This window comes from Heloderma suspectum, chromosome 3 (assembly GCF_057233095.1).
Source record: "Heloderma suspectum isolate Gila_16-S chromosome 3, 16-S_ref, whole genome shotgun sequence".
In the NCBI taxonomy this organism is placed as follows: Eukaryota; Metazoa; Chordata; class Lepidosauria; order Squamata; family Helodermatidae; genus Heloderma; species Heloderma suspectum.
Genome location: NC_139460.1, coordinates 115214458 through 115239950, shown reverse-complemented (window position 1 = coordinate 115239950; position 25493 = coordinate 115214458). Strand labels below are relative to the sequence as shown.

Sequence of the window (25493 nt, the reverse complement as noted above, 5' to 3'; positions counted from 1 at the left end):
CAGATACTGACGCTGAAGCTCAAATATTTTGGCCACCTAATGCAAAGAGAGAACTCCCTGGAAAAGACCCTGATGCTGGGAAAGACTGAAGGCAAAAGGAGAAGGGGACGGACAGCAGAGGATGAGATGGCTAGATAGCATCACTGATGCAATGAATATGGACTTGAGCACGCTCCGGGAGAGAGTGCAGGACAGGAAGGCCTGGCATGCTATAGTCCATGGAGTCAAGAAGAGTCGGACACGACTGAACGACTGAACAACAACATAAATAAAAGCTAACACCTTCATCTCTTGTTAATCCATAAATAAAATGGTATGTCAGTAAAAACAATAGAGCAGAATCTCTTACCTTAGTACACAATACAGGCAGACATAAAAGCACAGAGCTAAACAGAAGTGCTGTACATAAGCCACATCTGGTATATAACGGAATATGGCTGTGGGAAGTCCAAATAAATGAAGTGTTACTTTGTTTACAAATTCAAAGGGAAGTATTGCAGAACAGTATAATGGTCAAATAGCCCATTAATGCTGTAAAAAAGTGCATTCTTCAGTAGTGATCATGTTTAGAGTAGAACACATCTGTCTTTGAAACTGACCCCCCCCCCCTGCTGCTGCCTTTTAGAGCAGTGGTACAGTGCCATAAGTGAGAGAACAGAGACAGCTTTCCCATCTTCTCTTGCCTAGTGATATTTCAGTATTGATCTCCTTTATTTGTGGAACTTTGCAGGTGATTATACAGTGCTAAGCTGTAAAGTGGAAGCATTCCCAGAGCTTTATTGCTTCACAGCATTGCCTCTTCTTGAGAATCTGTCACCTCTAAGTTAACAAGTGAAAGCTACTACATATTCCAGGATATGGAAACTTGGTCTCCCCACAGCCACCACCAACACTGATAAAATTGTCCCCTTCCAGGCTTGTTGGTTCAACCTTTGTTCCATTGCAATGGTCTCACAAAGTCTGGCTACAGACAGTTCTGATTCTGTGTCGAACATCATGCAGAAAGGCTTAGGAACAAAGAAAACAACTTAGACAAGTCAGACTATTGGACCAAATCACTCAGTATTATATTTCCCAGTTCTGTGTACAGATGCCAGGGACTGAACCTGGGAACCTCTGCATGCAAAGCAAGAGCTCTACCACTGAGCTATGGCCCTTTCCCAGTGCTTCTTGTAATAATGGTGGAGCAGAACCCCTCCTACTTCCATGCTACAGATGGGTCAAGTGCACAGAAAGGCATAAGGTTAGATGCTGAAGTGGACAGAATGGGCCATAAGGTTAGATGACTAAGGAAAGAAAGACCACAGCGGACAGAATTTGCCTGCTTCTGGCTGATAACTGGAGTGATGTTTGCTGCTTCTACCTTGATTTTAAAAACTCTATCAAGACCATACAGGTCTAAATAGAGAAGTACCTCACAGCATCCACTCTAAGCATATGCATGTGTCCTGAGTGAAATTATTTATGACTGTGAATACATGTTGAAATGGACATTTGAAGTCCTGTACATTTTCCACTGAGGAAGACTATCTAGTTGAAATGCATCTGGCAAAGAATGTTCAATTCCACAGATTACTTCTGTAATTTGATATTGTAACAGGATAGAGACAACAATTACACTGCCTGTCTGCATTCCAGAAGTTGTGCTAATGTTGACTTTATGTACGCTTTTTGTTGTACAGTTTTAGTGATTTTTTTTAAAAAAATCTTGTATAAATTTTTACAGTGGTTTAACATTTGTAGTACTACCTTACACCTGCACTTTTTATTGTGCAATGTTACGTTTATATATATTTTTAGAGTAATTGATATATCTCATTGTTTTATTATAGCTACTCATGTGTAAAAAATTGCATACTGCCCTGATCTTTTATCTTTATCTAACTCAAGGGCATGGAAAGGCATAAGGTTAGATGACTACGGTCCTCTTCTCCTTGCAACCCACTTGTATTCAGGTCTCCATCCACAGGCAACTCTGTTCTGAAGCAGGAATAAGGTTAGGGTGGAGTGGGACACTGGAGTGCCTTTAGTTGCATGAACAAAGAATGATAGGCAGCTGGGGATATGCATTATTACTGTGGGAACCTCCTCTTGGCTTTCTTGTGTAGATGAGTAGAATTGTAGCAGTGTCAGAGTTACTGGATTAACTTGTGTATGTTGCGGTCTTGCTACCCAGATTCATTTTTCGTATTGCCCAAACAGGAGAAAGCAGCCTTGGAATGGACTCTGGAATCTGAAGACATAGAACAGCACAAAGGGAGTGGGAAAAAGGAAGAAAGGTACATAGTTAAATAAAGGCTGTTTTTGTATAGCAACGATGTTATAGTGTAAGTATTGTTAGACTGTCGAGAATATCAATGTGCTCAACCTATTATCTCTGCAGAATACATCATTTGGTTTGTATTGCAGGGTTCCATTTTTTTAAAATGTCACCTCCTGCATGTGGAGATATACTACCCATATATCCACAAAATCCAATGATTTGTGTGCTATTCTTTTCTTAAGCAATAGATCATAATGAGATAGCACCTGGAAAAGCATTAACTATCTAGCATCCAAATAAAGCTTTAAGGTCAGCCATTCTTTAACTATGGCAATGTGAAAGGTTTGCTTATGTTTTAATGCAGCAGGTTTCACATATCACTGCATGCAAAGACTATGTAAACAAGTAATAACTTCTTTCTCATTTTTGAAGGCTAAATCCAGCTACAGCTAAGCAGTTTATAATCTCGTGGCTTTCAAACAGAGAATTTTAAACATACAGTTAACTCTCCAAGTGGAATAAATGGGAATTAAAAGTGCGTTATAATTTATACTGGGCAGTATCCTCTGCTGCCCATAGCCCAGTGGGACCCACTGCTAGCACAATAGGGAGATAGAAGGTTCTAAAAGCAATCCAAAATAAGTAGAAATGCTAATTTGTGGAACAGGGCAGGTCAGCGGAACTCACAGAAGGCAGATCTGCTACCTGTTCTGATTCAGCAATGAGCATTTCCATTTGTTTCTGGGGTTGCTTTTAGAACCACTTGCTCCCTGTTGTGCTAGCAGTCAGTCCCACTGCTGCAATGGAATAAGTGGGAGTGCAGCGGCCCCATTGGATCCTGCGTAATGCTACTAGCCCTCAGGGCTGAACAAGATATGGACTCAGCTGCACTGATGGAAGTGGACTTACCCATGCCCTCCTTCTCACTGCAGCCCTTCCAGCCCCCTGAAAGTGCTACACAGTCAGGAGACCCCGATGAATGGGGTAAGCTGTGGGGTGTGCGTGCGTGTATTGGGCAGAGGGAACTCCCCCAAATGGAGCCCTTCTGCTTGCGTAAGGTCTTTTCCTTTCATGGAAGACAGATCCTGAATCCATCCTTTATTATTAAAAGAATACTCAAAAAGTACAATAAGATTCAAGTTGTATATACATTTCTAAAATTTGTTTGGTCGCATTCCTGATGTTAAAGCATTGAGGCCTCAAATAGTTATACATTCAAATCTGCTTAATATATGTTGTATTTCACTTTAGCACCTAAAGGAATGCCTACCCAATTTCTGACATATTTTACAGAACATAGCATTTCTCAAGAAACCTTTTTACTGTTCCTATTCACCACTGATGGTTGATGTTAATAGTAAGCTGACACAGAGAATATTTAAAGGCCTGTTTTGTAGCATAAGCATTCCTGCAGATCTATGTTTTTAGTGCAAAGATGCCTCCTTGACCTATAAAATCTGTCACATGTTTTCAGTTGTCAAAACATAGAGGTAGGTAATGGGCCATTCCGATAAGGCAGAGGAAGAATGGGCCCTTTCCCACATTTATTTCTATTGTTTTTACTCTCTCCTGGCCCTTTACAGGCAATAAAACACATAACAATCCCTTTTCTGTAAGTGCAGAAATTTTAGGGGTTTTATTTCAACTAAAATCTATGCTTTAAATGTGTTACCAAGTTTTCACCATAGGCTAGGCTGGCTGTTGAACTAAATGCATATTGTGAAGGATCAGAAAAGGGCCAAGATGAGCACTGCTGGTTGCTCTTTCATTCTTTCACTGATTTTTAAACTTAACTTTAGTCTGTATTGTATGGATTGAGAAAAGACCAGAAAATTGCCTAGCTTGTTCCCATTTATCTCATATTGTGACAAGAACATCCATAAGTAACACACCAAAGAACCAGTGAAGACAAAACTGTTTATCTTCAACAAGCTTTTAGGACTTGCTATCTGTATTCACAGAGAATAACAAAGAACCTGTTCGTAAGAAGGGATGCAATACCCAATGGGCCCTGCAGCCGATGGTCATTAGACAACTGTGGAAATGTAGCTTGAGTAACAAGTGTTGTGTATTGGCATTATGTATTGAAGCCATCCAAGGAAGGGCATGTCAATGGAGAACGTCGTCAATGCATAACCTGGGAAAACATAACCACCCTTACAACACAATCTTTGCAATGTTTACTCAGATGTAAGACCCAGTTATTTCTATAATCAGCTCTGTCTTGAGTTACAGTCAAAATGTTACTTCAGGATTTAAGTCACTAAAATCATGCAGTGGATAGTTTTTCTTCTTCTTTTAAAGTATTAATATATACAGGTTCAAGAAGAAATATCAGTGAGAAGACAGATTTAGTTGTTACAACCCTACTCGTAGTTGTTCAAAAATAAGCTCAGTTGTAAGCAATGGTACAACCGTAAGCAATTGTTATCACATATAAAATCATGGAAAGTGAGAAACCATAAGGCTAGCCACCAATTGAATTTTGTCTATATTCAAACACTATATCTTGCTTCCTCCTTGATGAACTGAAAGTTGCTGCACAGGTGGCCCAGTGCATATGATGCACTGTTCCCAAAACCCACACCTGATAGCTTGGCAATTTACTGAGGAGGTCCTTGAGATAAAGAGCTGGTTTACATATTATAAATATCATATGGTGTCTACATGGAGGTGAGGGATGGTGTACTTACGGCAGGGGTGGGGAACCTATTTTGGCCTGAGGGCCATATTCACACCAAGAAGGGATGTCAGGGGCTGCATGCCAGCAGTAGGCAGGGCCCTAGTTACCCTTACTCTCTTTCCTATGCCCCTTCCATTTACACACACCACATCCCACCATTCATACTACAAACACAACATCATCCAAACATACACACACACACACCCTTTACACCTTTTTACACACACATACACTTTTACACACCTTTACACCCATTTACACACACACACTCCAGGCATTCCTCAGGAACTGGTTCTGTGCACCCCATACCTTGGGAAAGGCAAGAGATATGCACAGCTGGCCTCCTCAAGAGCCACCCCTCTGAGGTATTCCAGATGTCCCCAAGTGATGGCTCCCCCTGAAGTGCACACTGTGCATCCCTTGCCTTCCCTGGCAGGTAAGGTGAGCAGTATCTGGAGCCTCTGGGAACTGCTGTTTTGAGGCACCTGGAGCACCTCAAAGTGATGGCTCCCTGAGAAGCAGCTTCTCCTCTCTCTGGAGTGCTTCCATGCTACATCAGCTATCTCTGAGTAGCAGTCAAGTCTCCCGAACATCTTAGAAGTTACTGCCATTTGGGGGATTGCCAGTGCAACACAGAAGCACTACAGCAAAAAGAAGATGAAAAGTAACAGGGTGTTGGCATCAAAAAGGAGGTGTTCCCAAAAGGAAGGGCTTCGTGGGCCAGGTTAGGCCAATAGGCAGGTAATTTTCCCATGGCTGACGTATAGCAGTCTGATAATTGTCACAGCAAGAGGCATTACATGTTGTAATATGTACCTCATAATAGTATATGTCAAATTGGATGCTACATCATTTGCCTCTTTGTAGAATCCCTGGTCCATGTGTGCCAGTTGTCTTGGAACATGCCAGTGGTAATGGCCAGCCCCACCTTCCAATCATGCCCACAGCAGTTTATTTGCTCGCTTATTCATTGTTGTTTTATGAAGCAAAAGGATGTGTGCACATCCACACATAAAACCTTTTAATTTCAATGGAATTTAAGCATGCCTAATGTTTTTAGATTGGGACTTCTTCTTTTGGTCAGCAATTGGACAGGGAAAAATGACAGGAAACCAGAGAGCTAAACATCTGTTTTGGTTGCAGCAGCAAATAAGTCATCAGGATACGATACAAGGCACTGATACAAGAGGCGGGCTCTCTGGCATCTCTCCCCAAAAATCAAGGATTAGCAATCCAGGAAGGGATTTCAAAAACATACATAGGATTAAAAGAACAATGTGTGCATTCAGGGCCCACATATCATTGCTTCTTGCCTGTAGCAGACAAGAAACGTCAGCAAATGAATCCTTTAGCTCACTTGCTACGCTTACTGTAAAACTGCTCTTCCAGCCATAAAATGGCATTTAGTGTGGCTGGGATATCAAAGGCTTTGGATCTTTCTTTTGTGCTACCATCATGGCTTCAACTTTCTGTAGAAGTGTTTTGCATATCATTTCATATATGAGTGCATATCTTCCTCTGAATTAACTCATGCTAAAACATACACACACAGTGACTTTGAGACAGCAGCATTCTGCCCAGGAACTGGCAGGACCTAAGAATATTCTGCTCTCTAAAGAATTGCACTTAACATGGGAGACTGTGCAGAATGCCTCGTGTGTCACAATGACCTCTTTTAATACTGATGATTGTTCCCTGAAACTGCATGCCTGATAGAATGACTCAGAAGGATTGGCTGTGGAATGGATTTATCTACTGCATCATTTGATAGCTTCCCTTGATCAGAAATGTAGATATCTTGCAGTTACCACAATTCAACCCTGCTACAACATTTAGATGAAACTCACACTACATCGTCCCAATCTGGTGCACAGTTTTGGTGCACACTAGAACTGTGTGAAGTATAAAAAATGTGGGTTACGAATCATGGCATGTTTGGTGTGCCTGGCATGTTGGAACTAACGACTATTGAAAACTCTTTCAAAGCAGCTTTTGGGACCATTGTGTAAGATTTTTTTCCAGTTTTATTTTAAAAAGGAGAGGGAGAGAGAGAGAGAGAGAGAGAGAAGGACATGTACCGGTTAAGAAAAGATATTGTATCTGATCTGTGAATAACTTGGATGCTGAGGTCAGAACTAGACACTATATATGTGTGTGTGTGCGCGTGTGCACACAGCCTGTGCTGAGAACAGTTCTATCCCCCCCCAACCCATCATTCTGTCTAGCAGAGGATGCGCAACTTCAGGAAGTCTGGGGGCAATTTTTGTCACCCAGCCCCCCACTCCAGGTCACAGGCTGCCAGGCAACACAAACAAAATGAATTAGTTTCATTTTTCATTTCAGGATATGGGGGCATTGGATGGCAGCAGCTCTAGTACAACTTACCCATGCTTGGATGTCACAACATTGGGATTGCCTGGTCATGTTCATATCACAGGCTACTTATGGAGGGTAGCAGAATACACATTTTTATGACATCTGAACACAAGTATGCTGAATTGAACATTACAGAAGCATAGCAGAACCAAGCACACAGCTGCTATTTTGGCTCCTATATCATCATGTTTGGTTCCAGCCTGGAGAGTGAACAAAATCATACATTTAATTTTAATCTGCTTATGATTTGACAAAAACGACAGTCTAAAAAACAACACAAGAAGTTCATTATATGCATCTCAATATCATCCACTGTCCTCTCTCTGCTCTTAGTCACTGACTGAATGAGGAACATCAGAAAATTAGATTACCAAAATATTTGTTACAAAAAGCACTGTAACAGAGACATAAACCATAAAGATGTTTACCCTGGAGAAATTGTGTCCTAAAATGCACTCAAAAGTTATATGCAAGTTGAGCCGCAGAAGGAAACCTTTTTAAACGCTGCCCTGGGCAATGGCATGACCTTAAAGCAGATTACAGCTCTAGTAACTTGCTTTGCATTTTATGGAATTGCTTGGAAGGAAGAATGCTAAAACAAAGGATACAGCCTGGATTACTAGAACAACAAAAAAACTCATAACCTAGCGGGGAATGATGAATAATTTTTATACGTACACTTTTATTGGCAGGGGAGGTTCTGCTCTACATTCCTGTGTTTACTCTGGTAGCATCCACCAGGGAAGGGGTGGGCAACTTTTGGCTGGGGATGTTGGAGGAATCCGGTTGAGCGGTGGAGTTCGATGAGTTTTTGTCAGCTTAGCCCCCCAGACTCCACTCCATCCTCTTCCAGCTGGCCCAACTCGGTGTGCAATGAGTTGGGACAGCTGGCAGAATTTCTGTAATTTTGGGGGGCATAAAATAACATTTGCCCAAATTTGTATAATGTACACAAGTTATGGCTGCAAATTTGCATAATTGTGAAAAGTACAGCCATAACTCGTGCACATTATTCAAATTTGCACAATTTACACCCAAAATTGGTGCAAATGAAGCAAATTACAACTGTGGGTTGCACAAATGGCGCCCATGGGCACCACACCGGGGATCCTGGGGGAAATGGGTGATTTTAGAAGAAAACCCCATCAAGTTCCCAGATTTCAGGAAAAAACCTGCAGCATGGCTCGCAAATGCAAGCCAAGCTGGGAACTCCAGGAAAATCTGGAAAAGGGCCGGATTTCCCTGCAATGGCTATCCCTACTTGTGGCCCTCCAGATTTCTGGCCTACAACTCCCATGATCCCTCATCATTGGCTATGCTGACTAGGACTGATGGGATTGTAGGCCAAAACAACTGGAGGACTACAAGTTGCCCAACCCCTATGCTAGGATGATGGGAAGGGCTGTCTTCGTAATGGCATCGATATCCCTCTGGAATGCTCTCTTGAGACGGATGCACAACTAACTTCTCTCGCTATATTTTGTCATCCTGTGTGTGTGTGCGTGCGTGTGTGTGTGTGTGTGTATATATATACGTGTGTGTGTGTGTGTGTGTGTGTGTATATATATATATATATATATATGAATATGAAGACATTCTCCAATAACATTTTCCAGATGTTGGCTTCACCACTAGTTTGGTTGAGAACTAGTGATTCTCCCCAGGCTACCTGGAGAGCTTCATAGCTTGAGAAAAAACTGAATCTGGGTATACCTTTTCAATCTGTCTAACCACTGTACCACACACTTTCTACATTACTCATTTGTTAGTAGCATATATAATGATTGACTGATAATAATGATTCATCTTGGTATTGACTTCAGTCCAGAACAGCAGTAAAATTCACTATAACTTGGATCCTTTAAAAATAATTGCTTAAGAAGCATGATTTCTGCCTGCTCTATGTTTGTTCTCTGAACATGTAAACATGGGTTGATGTATGGGGTAGTGCACCCTCCCATGGGGGCTGGCATTTCTAACCACAATGTCAGCTGCACCTGTGGAAGTCTATATACACCAGAATCAGAATGGAAGCAATCCTGGAAAGGGGCTTCAGGCTATTGGGAAGATCCATACTCAATCTATTTAGAAAGATAATACTGACGTACTAAAAATGTACTAAGCGCTTTTACAAAACCTGAACAAGTTCATCCTAAAGCAGCTTGCAATATACAAGAGTAAGAATAAGTCAAAATGAAAGGAAATGGAAAATAGAGGGAACATAGAACAAAAAGATGGCACTGGTGTCGCACTCAAACTGAGGATGGTAAACACTGGCTAAGAGAGCAATCCTGTGGTCCGTGGGTGAGTGTCCCAGGGACCATAGGTTTGCTCAAAAAAAACCTTCCAAGGCTGGAAATGGGGCTCTAACCTCAGAAGGGGGAGTCAGAGATCCGCACTCCACCTCCACCCCCTCACAGTTGACATGGAGGGAACTGTGCCAGCTGCCTCTCCAAGGTCAAAAGTCAATCTCAGAGAAGGGGAAAAGGGGATGTTCCGGTGGGCAGGGATGGGAGGAGAGGGATAAGTATGATTTATCCCGAGCCTCCTCCAGCCTCCTCCCCTTCCTTCCCCCTCCAAAATATAGAAGAACAAGGGGGGGGGAGATTGCCTCCGCTGCTCCTCCTGCCTGCCAGCATCAATCTGGCAGGGCATAGGAATCTTGGAAGCCTCCGGGTCCAGGGGCTTCTGAGCAGTGAGAGCAGTCCATAGGATTGCACCCTAAATTACAGATTGTGTGTGTAGGCACACAGACACACACACTGAAATACCTGAGATATAGGAGACAAAACAGCCGAATTTGAAGATTCTAAATATTTTAGAAACAATTCTACAAGTTCTTAAAAAAGAGAAGAGAACAAAAAAAATTATGTAGAAGGAAGAATATCCAAGCATGGGAAGAAGCAAGAGACAAAGAACAAAAATTTTGGGCCTAACATGGAGAAGAGCCAGATGGAAGAATGACCAAACTACAACAGAAATCAATAAGATAAGGAGTACTTGTAAGAAAAGGAGTACCTGTGGAGAGTCTTAAAAGGTGAAAAGAACAAAAAATGGAGAATACAAGGTAAACTAGAGCTTAAGCGAAGAGAACAGCACACAGAATCCCAGTTAAATTTTTGGCAATAGCCTGATTATTTGTTTCAGGTAATCCCCTGCTCCTTTATAGGGCTTTTAAGTCTCAGGAGCTATGGAATACTTCTGTTTGTATGCATGCCTTTTACTTTCAAATGCATATGGTCTTAACTGAATCAGGGCACAAGCCTAAAAAGAGAATTAAAAAAGAAGAGTTTATTTATCACATGCAAAGAAAAGTAAAGAATTGTTTTGAGTTAGAGCCAACATGATTAGGTGGTAAATGGGGGGGGGCATAATTAATAGTTGGGGTAAATGTGTATGTTCAAAGACAGAGATGAGAGATTTTGGCGTGTAAGAATTGAGAGAGGCTCTGGAGAGAACAATAATTTAGGCCCTCAGAATATTTTGCTTAATCAGTGGGCCCCTTCACATGATCAAATAGCCCACCTTGGCTTACAAAAGCCACGGTGAGCTGCGGGGTGAGCTGCGGTTCAGTTCTTTCCAAAAATGGAGTATGCGTTATGCGAGGGTTGTTTAAAATTCACACAACCCTGCTGCCTGGTTTTGCATGACACAAGTGTTATAAGCCACAGGGAGATGCTGAATATGCAAACTCCACAGCCCACTGTGACTTAAATAAGCCATGGTGGGCTATTTTGATTGTTTGAACCAGGCCAATATCACCATGTCAAAGAATGAGAAAATGGTGATAAAGGGAGATGGAAGAAGAGAAGCTTTTGGAAAAACAGAAGAATACGGGGGGGGGGGGACGGGGGACAGGTTTACTAATAGACAAGGAACCTGAGAATATTGATGCATTTCTGTCCTTCAATAGAAAAAACAATGCTGTTCTCAAAGATATGATGTTACAGAAAGGAATCACAATCTGATTAATATGAATATACTATGAACTTGCAGGAACAGTAGTAATTTTCACACACTCTGTCTCCAGAAGTAGTAGCAATATAAAAAGTCTTGGTTATGTATGGCATAAACTGAAGCCAGGGGAAATTTCAGCATTTTATAAAGGCTTTTTGCTGCCATCTTTTGAATATAGTTCTCTGTTCCTCTGGCTTGACAAAGATATTATAGAGCAGAGAACCACTGCAATGATTTATGTATTTGGAAGGCATACTTATTTCAGAAAATAAAAAGACACTACAGGAGGTCTGGATTCTACAGTAAATTGAGATAGAGAAACAACCATATTGAACTACACTATATGAACATATAGGGAGAATAACGTAGCTATTTGAATTTTAGTGGGGAAAGAAATGTGAGGAAAGTTGGGCTCCGAAGGAAGTGTACTTATCTTCTGCAAACAACAGAGCCCTGTAAACAACCTGAGCAATTTCAAAATGAAAAAATAAAGCAATATGATTTAATCCCCCGCCCCTTCAAACATCCATGGTTTTGAGAATGATTATTTTAACCTCTTTATGTTATTATTTAATACAATAGCATCATCTGATATTTTTCCCCTGCCAAAAATTGTGCTGGCTAGGGAGGTGGTGGGCTCTCCCACACTGGAGGCATTCAAGACTAGGCTGGACAGCCATCTGTCAGGGATGCTCTGACTTGGATTCCTGCATTGAGCAGGGGGTTGGACTCACTGGTCTTGTAGGCCCCTTCCAACCCTACTATTCTATGATTCTAAGAGCTATGAGCTGGATGCCCACTATCTTTCAGCCTTGGCAAAAAAGTAGTGGTGGAGGAGGTTGTAGTATTTTTTTTTTTTATCCAACTCTTCCTCCAAGGAGGTTGTGATGGCTTACATTGTAATCTCCCCACCCCTGATTTTAGACCAAGATAATGAATTCCCAAATTTCCCAGTGAACTTCATGGGTGAATGGAGCTTCAAACCCACTTGTCCTGAATCCTAGTCCAACACTGTATCCATTGCACACATTGGCTTAATAAGCAATAAACAATATGAACTCAACATTGAAGGGATGCCTAATGCTACATCATGGGTTTATAGCAAATATGAGGTTCAAAACAGGGACTTCATGAGTCATGGCTTAGCCTCATAGCTCCTGTCTCTATAATATGGAAATAATAATACTGGATTACCTTACATGACTGTAGAAAGAATTATTGAGAACATGTACATAAAGCACTTCGAACAATTATAGAAAGCACCATAGGGCCAGTGCAGTGTATTTATTAGAATGTTGGACCAGGCACAGGGAGACCCACTCAGCCTCAATGGTCACTATCTCTCTAGCCAAATCTACCTCATAAGGCTGCTGTGAGGATAAAATAGGGGTGGGGGGAGTACACCACCTTGAATTTGTTGGAAAATGCACAGGAAAAAAATTAAATATATTTTCATTATCAAAATATGGTGAAAACTGTCTGGCTCATTAGCAACGAAGGATTAAAGTACATGGAGTCCTTAAATTCCTCATACTTTGGATCTTCTCTTGTTCATTTACTGACTCTTCTCTGCAGCACCTATTAGTAGACACTAAGGATGGGTGAAAGATTTGTTGGGTTTGCATCTGAATGTGAACTTACCAATTTTGCACTTTCTGAACTCATGCATGCAGTGGAATGCAGTGATAGGGCAAGATTTGCACTTTCACGAATTTTGCAATGTAAATAAAAATGTACATAAACAGAATGTGAAGAGAAATTTGTACAATTGGGAAGTGTGTGTACACACATGTGTATATTAAAGGCTGCACAAAACTGCATTGTATTAGGGGAAATGGCTAGCAAAAATGCTTATATTTAGTAAAGTGTGTACAATATGTATATATGGAAAAGTGCATACAAAATGTGTACATTTAGATAAATGTGTATAAAAATACATACACACTTGTATGTGGACTTAAAAAAACACACAAATTCACAAACTGATACATAAATGGTACAGAATGAATTTAAAGTAGGAAAAACGAGAACATGATCATAATTGAACTTGACAACTTAGTCCGTCCCTAATAGACTCACATGTAAAGACAGCCAAAGAAAAAGATGAAATTAAGCAACAGTGAATCCAATGCTTGAGGAAAAAGTGAAAGCAAAGGAAAATAATACTTAGCGCTTCTTAAGTACTTAACATGTCCAGAATACTGTATAAACATTCAATTAACTAAGATATCACCTTTTTAACAAGGAGGAGAAAGTATGGAAATGCTAGAAATGTTAATATGCAGTGTACTCTGTGTGTACATGTGTTCTACTGTCATTACCAGTTGTTAATTAGCAGGAGGAGGACAATTCTTTACAACTTGAAAAGGTTCATCGAAAGAGGGGCCATCCTCTCTCAAGATACTGAGAGGAACAGACTATAGATGTGAAATAAATAGCCATTTCGATGCTCCCAAATTAGTATCTCAGCAATTAGGAGAGAAAAGAAAAATAAGTAGTATCGTTTCCCGACTATTCAGTTCTGCCAGCTGACACCATTCATTTCATGCAATTAGTAATGGAGCAAATGGGAGCTTTTCCCCAAATGCAAATAGCAGACACAGGGGACCCAATCTGGATCAGAACCTCAGCAGACGATAAAAGCCTAGAGACACCCACCCTACTCCAGAGTTTCAATCCAGATTAGGCCTCCAACATCTGCAATTTTCTTTTTTGAAGTCACATGACTGCTGACTGTGGGACTGGTATGCTTGTCTATTTTAGCCCCTGCTTTTAAACTACATGATTAGACGTCGTATAAATTTACTGAGCAAGATATATTTAACAAGTATGTTGATTGTCTCCTTTCTCTAATAAACCAGCAAGGAAGTCTCAGTTATTCCAAGGTATTTTTAAAATATACATTCAATGCACACAGTTCATTATTTAGGACCTTACAAGACACAGGCAAGGTACATTTGCACACATACTAAAGTGAACTCCCACCCCCCATCAACCACAGTCATGAGTGATTTTCTATAATTTATATCCTTTCTCTCCAAAAGTCAGAGTATCCTTCACCCACAGATTCACACATTTGGGCAGATGGGGGTAAAATAAGATATTAAAATATGTTGAAAGGGTACATTTTTAGGTCTTTAGCTATTGCAGGGAGTGGGCAACCTTTTTGTCCCCAAGGACTATATGTAGCAGTGAGTTGGTAGCCATGTCCTGGTGGCGGTTTTGGTCTGTCTGTCTGTCTGACTGTCTCTCTCACACACAGCCTTCATGCCCCTCCTCTCTTTCTCATGTGTTTTGCTGTGGACTTGGAATTCTGCATGTCTAGTGATGATGAAAATGGTATTTTGGGATAGCAGGTCAGAAGTAGAGCACATGCTTTGTATGCCAAAGGTCCCCAATTCTGTCCCTGACATACATATCCAGGCAGGCAGTTGTCATTTCAATGCCCATTTGCTCAGTTTAGAGAGATCCTTTTTGAGCTCTTCACAATCCCTTTTTCTTTTAACCATCCTAAATCTGTCTGTCTGTCTGTCCGTCCATCTATCTATCTATCTATCTATCTATCATCTATCTAACTATCATCTATCTAACTACAGCATTTATATACCGCACCACATCTGAACAGATTCTGGAGTGGTGAACAATAACAGATAAAAAAAGAAATAAAGCACCATATTAACTTTTCTTATTTTAAAAAAGAGAGTACCGATAAAAACCATGGCTGGTCAGTCAAGGAAGGCTTCCTGGAGGTGCCAGAAACTGTTGGGACCTGCTTGACCTCCAGAGGCAGGGAGTTCCATAGAAAGGGGGCCACCGCACTGAAAGCTCTTCTCCAGGTGGACTCAGATTGGGCAATAGGTCCATGCAGAACCACCAGGAGCATGTCCTCTGATGACCTCAGTGACTGGGCAGGTTGATATGGAAGAAGGCACTGTCTCTCACAAAATAATTTAAAGCAAACAAGTCCCAATTCAGATTCCTGGGGGAAACACTGTTGATATCTCTCCATTATGAGAATGGCCATTTATTCCTGCTCTTTGCTTCCTGTTATGTAATCAGTTACTGATCCATAAATTGACCTCTCCTCTTATCCCATGACTAAAATACATGCAGTGCAGTACTTCCTTTGAACCAAGAGACATCAGAATAAAAATTATTTTGGGACAACAACCTTTGTTTCAAGTACAAAAACCCACCTCAACCTCCACATCCATTTTCAAAGGAAGGCGTGCAAATTAGATTGTAGATGCAACATATACTTTTTTCACTAGTATATGTTATGATGGAGCAAACCCTGACTATGTTAAGAATAATTAACAGAGCAGTTTTTGGGTTGGGTCATTTCTGCCTAGCCCCCTACAGTATGGCTTGAATGTGGTAACCCAGCTTGAGTTCATTCAGTTATTTTTGAGTTTTCCATGCAGTTAGAACTCACACAGACCAGTGTGTATCGCTTGTTTACACAGTCACAATTCATTTCAGTACAGCACATGTTTTGGTCATGACAACCCTGAAGGAGAAAAGATAATTTTCTTAGAGATACTCCTAAAAGTCCTTGATGAAAACACTTCATTGTTGCGCATCTAGAATTGATTAGTAAAATGAGCTGTAGGCTACCTGATTTCTTCTCAGAAGAGTGGGTGTTTAATTGTCAAATCATATGTCGGTACATAAGAAAGTAGAAGTGATTCATACCAGCCTTCAAAACCTGTTCTTGAGATTCATTCACAGAACCTTCAGAATCAAGGAAAAAGTTAAGAAAACAAGGACAAGAAAAATAACAAATTGAAAACAAAACATGGTGAAACATTAAGAGGCAGTGGTGACACCCACATTAGTTCACTCAGTAGTACGATGGCTGACAATTACCAGTTATAAGCCTTCAACATCATTCCCTCTGCCTTTTTGATGCTGATGAAGGACCATGGGCTCATTTCTTGCTTCTAAAAATACTAAAATCTGAAGTTTTATCAGTTTACATGTATTCAGTTTTCAGTCACAACACTCCACGGAACAGTACGTAGAGTAACTCAAGATCCTGCCTTGCATATAACACAGGGCCTATAATATTAAGAAAGTTGAAAGTAACTGTTAACCCAAACAATATTGAAGGCCTCTTCTAAGTTCACTTGACTTGTTTGCTTGCTTTTGCTTCTTTCATTTTACAATCTCTCTTCTTCTCTCTCCCTCTCTTATGACAAACATCGGCTGTCCAAGCAGAAGGATCATTAGTGCAGAAAAAGCTAATTTGTCACAGATATAATGCACTATGCATGTTTCATACATATCATAAATCATAAATTAGTCTAAAGAACCCAAAGTCCTCCTGAGAAGTAGCAAATTCACAACATGTTCTAGGATGGTTGGTTTAGAGTTTAAATGAGAATGTACTGTTTGTGTGTGTGTCTTCAGATATGAAGATAGACCTATTCATGCCAAAAAAATATTTGTTTTCTAGAAGAAAATAGGTGTTTGTGTCTGTGTTCAGTAAGGTACATCAAGGAAACAAGATCAGATGGTCAAACAGTTAAAGTTCCTTAAAAATGTCAACTTATTGATGCCAACTTATTGTTGCCATCTTATGTGATCATATATAATGACAGAAACCCCTTCCTACTGTATTCCTACAGACTCAAGGTTAAGGAAAGATGAAAGGTGCTTGTCCTGCCACAAACCCTGTCCCCACCACACCCCCATTTGAAGACTGCCAGAAATGACTGATTCCAGCAAGGGCACCTCATGGCTCACAACAAATTAATCATTTGGACTATCCTGTGGAGAGTCTATGCCCAGTGCTGCACATCTCTCATGGGCATAGGCCAGGAGTGAGGAACCTCCAGCCTCTGGAGAGTCTGTAACATGATAAGTAGCTTTTCGTCTTTCCTTTAGCCTTGAGTCTGTGGTAATACAGTGAGACCTGGTATGCCAGAGTCCCCACTCCAGCCCATGAAGCTTTTTAGTATGGGCACACACCCTTCCCAATATCAGACTCCCTTGCCTTTGTTTAGCATTTTGATCCCATTTGTAAGTGCTAGAGAAGCTGACACTAGCAAAGGGAAACTGTACTTTCATCTCTGATCAATGATCACTTGCGTCTTCACCTTTTTTCTCCTCTTTAACTTGTTTTATGTAATTGAAACTCTGTTTCCCACAGCCATTTTTGTTCTCCTGCCCCATTATTCTAGGGCTTCTTTCTGTTTATCTTCCTTCCCTTCAGTCATATATTGGACTAGTCCCCAATTTCTTCAAATGTGCCCTTATCAGGCCTGATTGCCTCTTCACACTTTGTATCAGTCCCAGTCCCTCTTCAATCCTAACCAACATTTCTTCAATTATTTTCCTTTTTATTCAACTCTCTTTATACATTCTTCTCCAATATCACATTTCAAAAGCCTCCTGTTTTCTTTCTTCTACTTTATTTGTTGCCCATGATTCACATCTATGTAGTGCTGAATTCTATACGAATGTTTCTATAAATTTCTTTTTCAGAGGTAAATGTATTCCTCCTGTGTCCAGGTTCCTTCTTATACAATGTCTATTTCATTATTCTTCTGTGTTTAACTTTATTTTGCTTCTCAGATATTTGAATTCTGCTACTTACTCAATTTGTTCTACATATAGATATCTGTTAAAACATAGCTGTCACTAATATCTTTGTTTTATTCTCATTTATTTTTAGACTATAGTTCTGAAAAAATGAAATTAATTGTATTTCATAAGTTCTGCTACTTTCCATTTTTATCTGCCATTGCCACCATTTACTTCTTTCCCATTTATTTAGCCTGAGTATACTATTCATTTTATTTCATTAATTCTACTCTCTATAAATATGTTAATAAGAACAGGGGACAGTGAGTATTCTTGACAGACCCCTGCTATACGAATTCTGGCTCTTCGTTCATTATCATTTGTTTTAACACTGCTTCCTGTTTTTGTATAAATGGTATATTATGCTCCAAGTCTTCAGAATTTAGAATTATATGTTCTCTTCTAAGTCTTGTGATTTCTGAAAATAAATGATCCTGTGATTATACTGGAAGAAGCTATTGGGCAAAGACAAACTCAATATGAGAGTCATGGAGTATCCCAAAATACTAAATCATGTATTCTGTTGGATTTAGCTGTCCTTTTCTAACCATCTGGAGTTTTGGAACAGTTCCCAGCTCCCTGGTCTCTGTAATACACACTGAATTTGATTTTTTAAGACTTGTCATGCTCACAAGAAACTATTTTAGCTAGATAATTAAATTTGTCTCCAATTAAAAACAAAACCCTCGGAGAGATTTTTAGCCTCCAGATCATTTTTGAGGAAGCAAGTTCTGATCTTACAAGGGTATCATAGCCATAATATAATCATAGTCATATATAATTATATATATGTTATTTGCAGGGAAGCTATGTAATCTAACATGACACTAGCCTGGATTGAGTACTATAGAGGTTAGTTTTTAATGAACAGAAATGGCTTGTAATATAAACCAGGTAAGCCCTGGAGGTGAAGCAAGCTTCAACAACAGTCTCTCTATGATTTCTAGATGCTGGTTTTCCAGAAATGTGGATTCTCTAAGAATGAACAGAAATATCTCAAACCTCTAGCCTCATCATTGATGGTTCAGTGGTAAACCATCAATGATATATGGCTCTGACCTTTAGGATCTCCCTCAGGGTCCCTTCTGTATAATTTCTTTTGAAATATGAAATTAAATTATGAGTCTAGCTATTGAACTCTGTCCTACAGCTGATGAGCTTGAATCAAAACAATGGCAGGAAACGTCATCTCCTTTTACTGGCAAGCTCATACACCGCTGGATTGAACTGAATACACTGGACATCCCCATCACAACTTTAGAAGCATTCTGATGGCAAGCTGTGCTTATTTATTAATATTTATTCTGCTGTTCCACCAAAATGCTATAAGCAGTGTATATAGGGTGCATTTTATCTGCACAGCAATGTGGATGAAAAGATAGTGATTTGTCCAAGGCCACACATATTTCCCAGCCTAACCTATCTCACAGGGTTTTTGAGAAAATAAAATGGTAAGAGATAACCACTGTGTATGCCGCATCCTGATTTCCTTGGAAGAAGGGGATGAAAATTAATAATTAAATAAAAAAGGAGCAGTCCCAGTGAATTCTTAGGTAGATGGGTTTGCCCATCTCTACAATAAAGCATTCAAGCAACAAATCACCCACATACATTTGCAGGTAGTATTTTTCTAAAACAATTGTTTAAAACCATCCACATTTTTAAAAACTACCCGCATACATTTGCAGGTAGCATTTAAAAAAAAAAAAATCTAGCGTGTGCAATAATCCATTAGCATTTTTCCCTAGTTTCATGATGACAAATTTTAAAAATGCTTTCTTAACTATTAATGAAGCACCTGCTTTTCTTTAGGATTTCTGACCTTGATCTCTAAAGAGAGAAAGATAGGGAAAAAACCTGTAAAATGACAATTGGGTATCTGTTGTGAGAGAACTGTGAGCCATCTAGTTCAGTACTACAAATGTCCCTATCTTTCTGTATAATATTAACCAATTAGAAAACTGTTACACTGATACAAGGTAAAGGCATTTCCTCCTTATTTCTTTCTTTATTAAAAATATTTCTTGGCCGCCTTTCAGGGTAGCAGACCTCCTTATTATGGCTTCTTATGTAACTTACATAACAACAGTTGCATCAATTTTTAATTAGAAATACTGAAGTGTGGTCTCCTGATCTTTTTCAGCAGTGCTTTTCTCAAAAGTGAGGGAGAGACTAGAAAATTTTTGGCATGGGAACAGGTTTCAATAAAAATGACAATTGCAAGGATGCTGGCAGATTCCCTGCCTCAGCTTTGCACCCGGCTCCTGGGGAGAGACAAGAGCAGACCAGCTGCAAAGACTGGCGTGTTGAGTGCAGAGGGTGTGGGGCAATGCAGTTCTAAGTGCAGGTCTTCTTCTGAAGCCTTCACTTTCACAGCCTTCTACTGTCTCAAGCGTCCAACGATGGAGCACAGTGTTAAGTCTTCTTCATCTGGAAGTGGTGGCACTGGCAGCAGCCATGGTGAGAGTGTGAGCAGGTGAACAGGGATTGGCAAGACTGACTCTTTGGGTGGCTTGTGTAACACTCAAACTGAGAGTATGTCTTGCAATTCAAACCATTATTTTGTAGAACCATTCCACAGAAATCAGGAAGTCCAGTTTCATAGTGTCATTCAGCAAAGATGTCTTTGAAGCATTCAGATGATATGAACAATGGGTTCAAATTCGGCAGAGATTTTCCCAAATAGGTTAACACAAAACATGGCAAAGGATAGTTGAAGAGCCAGCATCGCTATTTCTGCATCCAGGAATCTTATGAAAGGCAAAGAGTTGTGCTTCTTTGCCCTTTTCTGCATTTATTTGTAATATTGTTAATCACAGTTGCAACACATTGGCCCGGTTTGCATGATTACTCAAACAAGCCACTGTGGTTTGTTTAAACTGTGGCGTGTCCCAGGTGCCATTTGCCTAATTACCTGCCCAGGCATGACTTGTCGTGTTGTCCAAATCTGGGTGACAAGTTTTGTTGCAGGGGAAACAACCCTCCCATAACCCATGGCCTGTTGTTGGGTTATTTGTTTAAGTGGTAGTGATCATGAGAACCAGGTCTTTAGCTCATTACAGTTTGCACCATCCAGACGGAACAAGGACTCAAATGCAATCTGCAGCTGAAGTCCATACATTTCCGAGCTTGCAGTGTGATCCGCAGATCCAAAAAAATGCATTTGGCAGCATTTTTTTGGATCTCTGTTTGAACAACATGAACTTTTGAAAAATGCCTACATAGTTTAATCAATAGGAAAAGAATGTGTACATTTCAAAGATGCACACAACTGAGGGGTACATTTGGAAAAATACTCACAAACTTTCATGTGAAAAGGAAAAACAACAAGACTGCAATCTCAGGCGGCCATGAGATGGAATAAGATTGGAATTTGGAGACCTTTGACAAACTTGAGATTGCTTGAGTTTGTATGTACATCCCCACTAACAATCATTTCATATTATACACCTGGAGCAATTCCATCAACCACAGGAAATTAAAAAAAAACATGAAAAGTGGGGGGGGGGAGCATATCACAAAGTGCAGTAAGACTTACTTGCTTTTTTGTACTGGTACTGAAAACCTTAATAGATCTAAACCAGAGCTCAGAATAGCCTATATAGATAAACATTTACTGAAACAGTTTACATTAAAATATAGAAAGCATTTGATTGTTAATCTCATGAAAGGCTGTAACATTTAAATCTTGGCATAAAATTTGGAGCTTAAAATATAGAAATTCTAAAACCTCAAACAAGTTTTCTCTTTCTCTGACCCATTCTCCCAAACTCATTTACATTCAAACTTTAACAAGGTAATTTTAACACAATCAGCTTCAGTAAGTTTTGGCTTCCCCTGCAATGAATGCCAAAGTATGTGCTTGAGTGGCCCCAGATTTGTACACATAGTCTAAACTGCAATAAATAGAATTTTTATCCCTGCATCACACAATTTCTACAAATGACATCCTGGCTAACTCAACTAAGTGACTGAATTCATTCAAAGTTAAGTGTCATAAAGGTTTTGTTTTTTCCTCCATTGCATCATCTCTCTGCAGTTTAGCTCAAGGTTACTTATCTGTACTGGTCATATGCACAGGAGTGATGTATGCAAAATGTATGAAATCCCAAGGGGTCCAGGGTCTTTCATCCATTGACATATGGCCAAGATCCCAAAATGCTGAAAAAGAATGAGCCACGTGTGTGTGTTGGGATTTTAGGGGCAACATTCAAGGTATAGTAAAGATAAGCCCTGCCTCTGAAGCTGGATACACCCTCCTGTTTCACCAGGAGATTCTTGGAATTATTTGTAGATTTCACTTCCCTGGGACACCTTTAGAAATCTTTGAGGTGCTTTTGCAGATCCGTATTTGTTTCCTAAATAAATTCTTCTTCAAGAGGCAGAGACTAGGCTACCAAAGGCTTCCCAGATGCTAACAAAGTAAGTTGAAGACCTGTTAGCAGAAAGGCTGATTACTCAAATTACTTAAAAGAGAACAAGATTCTCTGGATAATATGATGTAGTCACTTACTGCAGTCTTTCAGAGCATCTGAAATGGAATGTAGTTTTTCCCCAAATCCTCATCAGACCCGGTAAAGAAAATATATGTTGAGAAAATATACGATGATTACAGTTTTGCATAGATGCTGGCAGATTGTTCTCTGAAATATTCTTCTTGGAAAAATGGTGCACTTCATGGTGGCCAAATCAAGCACTTGAATATTGGATATGACCATAAATGAAATTATTTTCACATTTTCTTGCAATCTGGAGTCACAGGTCAAGTTTGCATTGTGAAGACTTTAAAATGATTAGGGTACTCTATTGGTATGATAGATTGTCATATAGGAGATCAAACAAAAGTCATCATCATTTTGTCAAGAATCGTCTCGTGTTGGCTGTCTCTTAACATATTGTAGACTCAGCCTTGTATCTTACTGTCTACAACAACGTTAGCTTTCCCATTTACAAGCAATTACATTCTTAACATATTGTATACCTAGCCTTGTATCTTAGTGTCTACAACAGTGTTAGCTTTCCCATTTACAAGCAATTGCATTCTTTGGTGCCTTGGTTTAACCCATGCTCCAATTTTATGCTGTTGCTATGCACAGTAGCAGAAGGTACATCAAGCCCTGCAAAAGGGCCTACAAGGTTTTGAGTAATTTCCTGCTCAAGGACAAATGGAGAGAAGACCTTCCCAGATAACATTCTAGCTTATGTAATCATCCATAAGCACAAAGGCATTGCCTCATAGTTATATTATTTTACTAGGCTGTCACATTTATCTAAATGAACATGTAGATATCATTAGGTATCTGTGGAGGTTGAAAAGCCAGCCAGGTTTCTTCAGAATTGATCTAGGAAAACCATCTTCTTAGATGTCCAAGTAACATATCCATTTCTTCCTAGATTAATTATGAATAAGACTGTGGTCTGCCCACCAACAGAGGAAAGCGGACTGTTAACTACCTTTCTTGTCTCCTTAATGATATTGAGAGTGAGAGGGAGTTCTAAGCAAGAGATTCCTTCATAGCTGGCTTGTGTATGCTAATTCAGGAAGAGATAAAGTTACTAATTCAACCAGGTTTCAAGGGTACAGAGTTTAGAACATATTGACCTTATGGAAAGTCTACATTGTTTGTATTAGCTATCTAATATTTATCAAAGTGAGTGTGCCTTTCTTGAAGACTTCCTGTGCTCCACTGACATTCCTTTGGGACAAGTTTGTAAACGTGATGTGCCTTAGCTTTTCATTCCCTCCCAAATTAAATGGTAAATATACTTTGAAAAACTTACTAATTATGACTTACTGGAGTTTGTTCCACCTAATAATTCCCAGTTGGAATTGAGCAATTACGATAGAAAGGGATCTCCAAAGGCACCCGTTTTACACTTGAAAGGTCTCTCCAGATATAGTGACATTAGCCAATGGAAGAGAAGTGTGATTCAGTTTCTGTGAAGAGCAACATACAAGAGCTGAACTTTATATAATTTGTGTGAAATGCTTACAGAGAAAGAATTTCAGCTAAAACAAAAATGGGGTTATACAGAATGAGCCTTGAAAATCCTCACTCGTCGGGTCACCAGCAGTACTGCCAACAGACAGTGTATGTGATAGTGGGGTAGAGGAAGACACATTCTTTTGAGAAACACAGGCTGCAGTTTGTTAGAACATCAGATTGTGGAGAATTATCCCTTTTAAAAGACACATAATTGAAACACTGGGATTATTTTTTCCTAAATATATCTGGGGGTTTGTCTATTTTATTTTACTCATGGTGTTGTTGTTTTGCCATTTTAATGTATTTTGTTTAACTAATCCTACACATCAGGGATGTTTGGCTGCTTCCAAAATCTTTGCATATACTATTCTTGCTGCTCTCATAAAAAAAAAAAAGCTACCTGACTCTCTCCATCCCCAATTTTATTACCTATATAATTAACAAACAATGTTCCATTTACATTGAGATATTTTCAACTGAAATTCTCCACTGGGCACCCATTTCAGGCTTAGCTCTGCTTTTTTGTTTCCCTCCCAGGTGACCAGTCAAGTCCCAAGTTCTCTCTTTTAGCCTGAAAAAGACTACTGGCTCTTCTAGGCCAGGAGGCTGATCAGATCGTTTCTCCTTTTTTGGAAAGGGTTAAACAAGCCTACAGCTGTGTGGCCTGCTTTTGGAATATAGTCTTGGGTTAAACAAGATTATGCAAGCTGTTTACCCATGCTGTAAAGAAGAAACAGAACTGCACACAGCCTCCAGAATGCAGCCCTGTTTAACACAAGGATGTGTTCTTAGAGCTATGGGCAGAGTTATTTCTCCATCCAGGTGTGGAGTTATGAGGACAGACTATCTTCAATCTTACAACTTCCCAGTGGGAAAAGGTAGGTAGGGTTTTTTGGATCCAACCTTGGATGAATAATGATGCAGAAGGCTGAAATATGTATAAAGCTATTTGAGTTATATAAATAGCTACATTAAAGTGAGATATAAATAGCTACATTAAAGGAAAAGTGTCCTAGGTAATGCATGTATAATGGGCCAACCAGAAAATATGAATATCACAAAAACTCTGTAAATACTGAGAAAGTGACTGGTTTCAGATAAGCCTCAGGCAGTACACATCATTCCAAAGTCAGTATCCTCTTCTGAATTCCAGCTATGAACAGTCAGTTTGGAGTAATGCAGGGGTGAAAAAAGTATAGCCCGTGGGCTACAGACAGCTCTCTACAAGCCCTGTCTAGCAACTCACCAAGCCCCCAGATAAAAAGGAAAGAGTTCTAGGAATGGGCTTTATGGTTCTTGCTATAGAAGCATCATTCAACTAGGGTGTCTTCAAAGCATCCTAGAAAGCAGTGCTCAAAGTCTACCTGTTTCCTAGGATGCTCTAGGAATGGGGCTAATATGGCAGGAACCATAGAGCCTGTGTTAAAAGAGAAATCTGAGAACATATGGGAAGAACCTTGTGAACCACTAGAAGCCAGAACAGGATATTCAGCAGGTGGCCTTCACCATGCTACTTAGTTCCCTATTAAGTCTCTATAGCTAGTATAGATAAAATTACACGCATACAAAAAGCCAATACATGTGAATGCTGGCAAATTAGCAAAATTTATTCAAAATATGTTTTTTCCATGTACAGACA

The 25493-nt window shown here is 39.8% G+C and overlaps 1 protein-coding gene across 4 annotated transcripts in view; it reads right to left on the bottom strand.

The window, feature by feature from the left end:
• Positions 1 to 426: 426 nt before the first annotated feature.
• PUDP (pseudouridine 5'-phosphatase) overlaps positions 427 to 25493 on the bottom strand; it is a 120066-nt gene continuing 94999 nt past the window's right edge. The window contains exons 4-6 of one of the 4 annotated variants that reach the window (XR_014789187.1): positions 7332 to 7522; positions 4240 to 4400; positions 427 to 2233 (exon numbers count right to left, since the gene is read on the bottom strand). Coding sequence is in view for 3 of the 4 variants with exons in the window: in XM_084844261.1 (XP_084700387.1) it covers positions 7385 to 7522 (138 nt within the window). In the remaining variant the exon portion in view is untranslated. Of the gene's footprint in view, positions 2234 to 4239; positions 4401 to 7321; positions 7523 to 14801; positions 23806 to 25493 lie in introns of those variants that run through there. The other 3 variants (XM_084844262.1, XM_084844261.1, XM_084844264.1) reach the window with 3 other exon arrangements.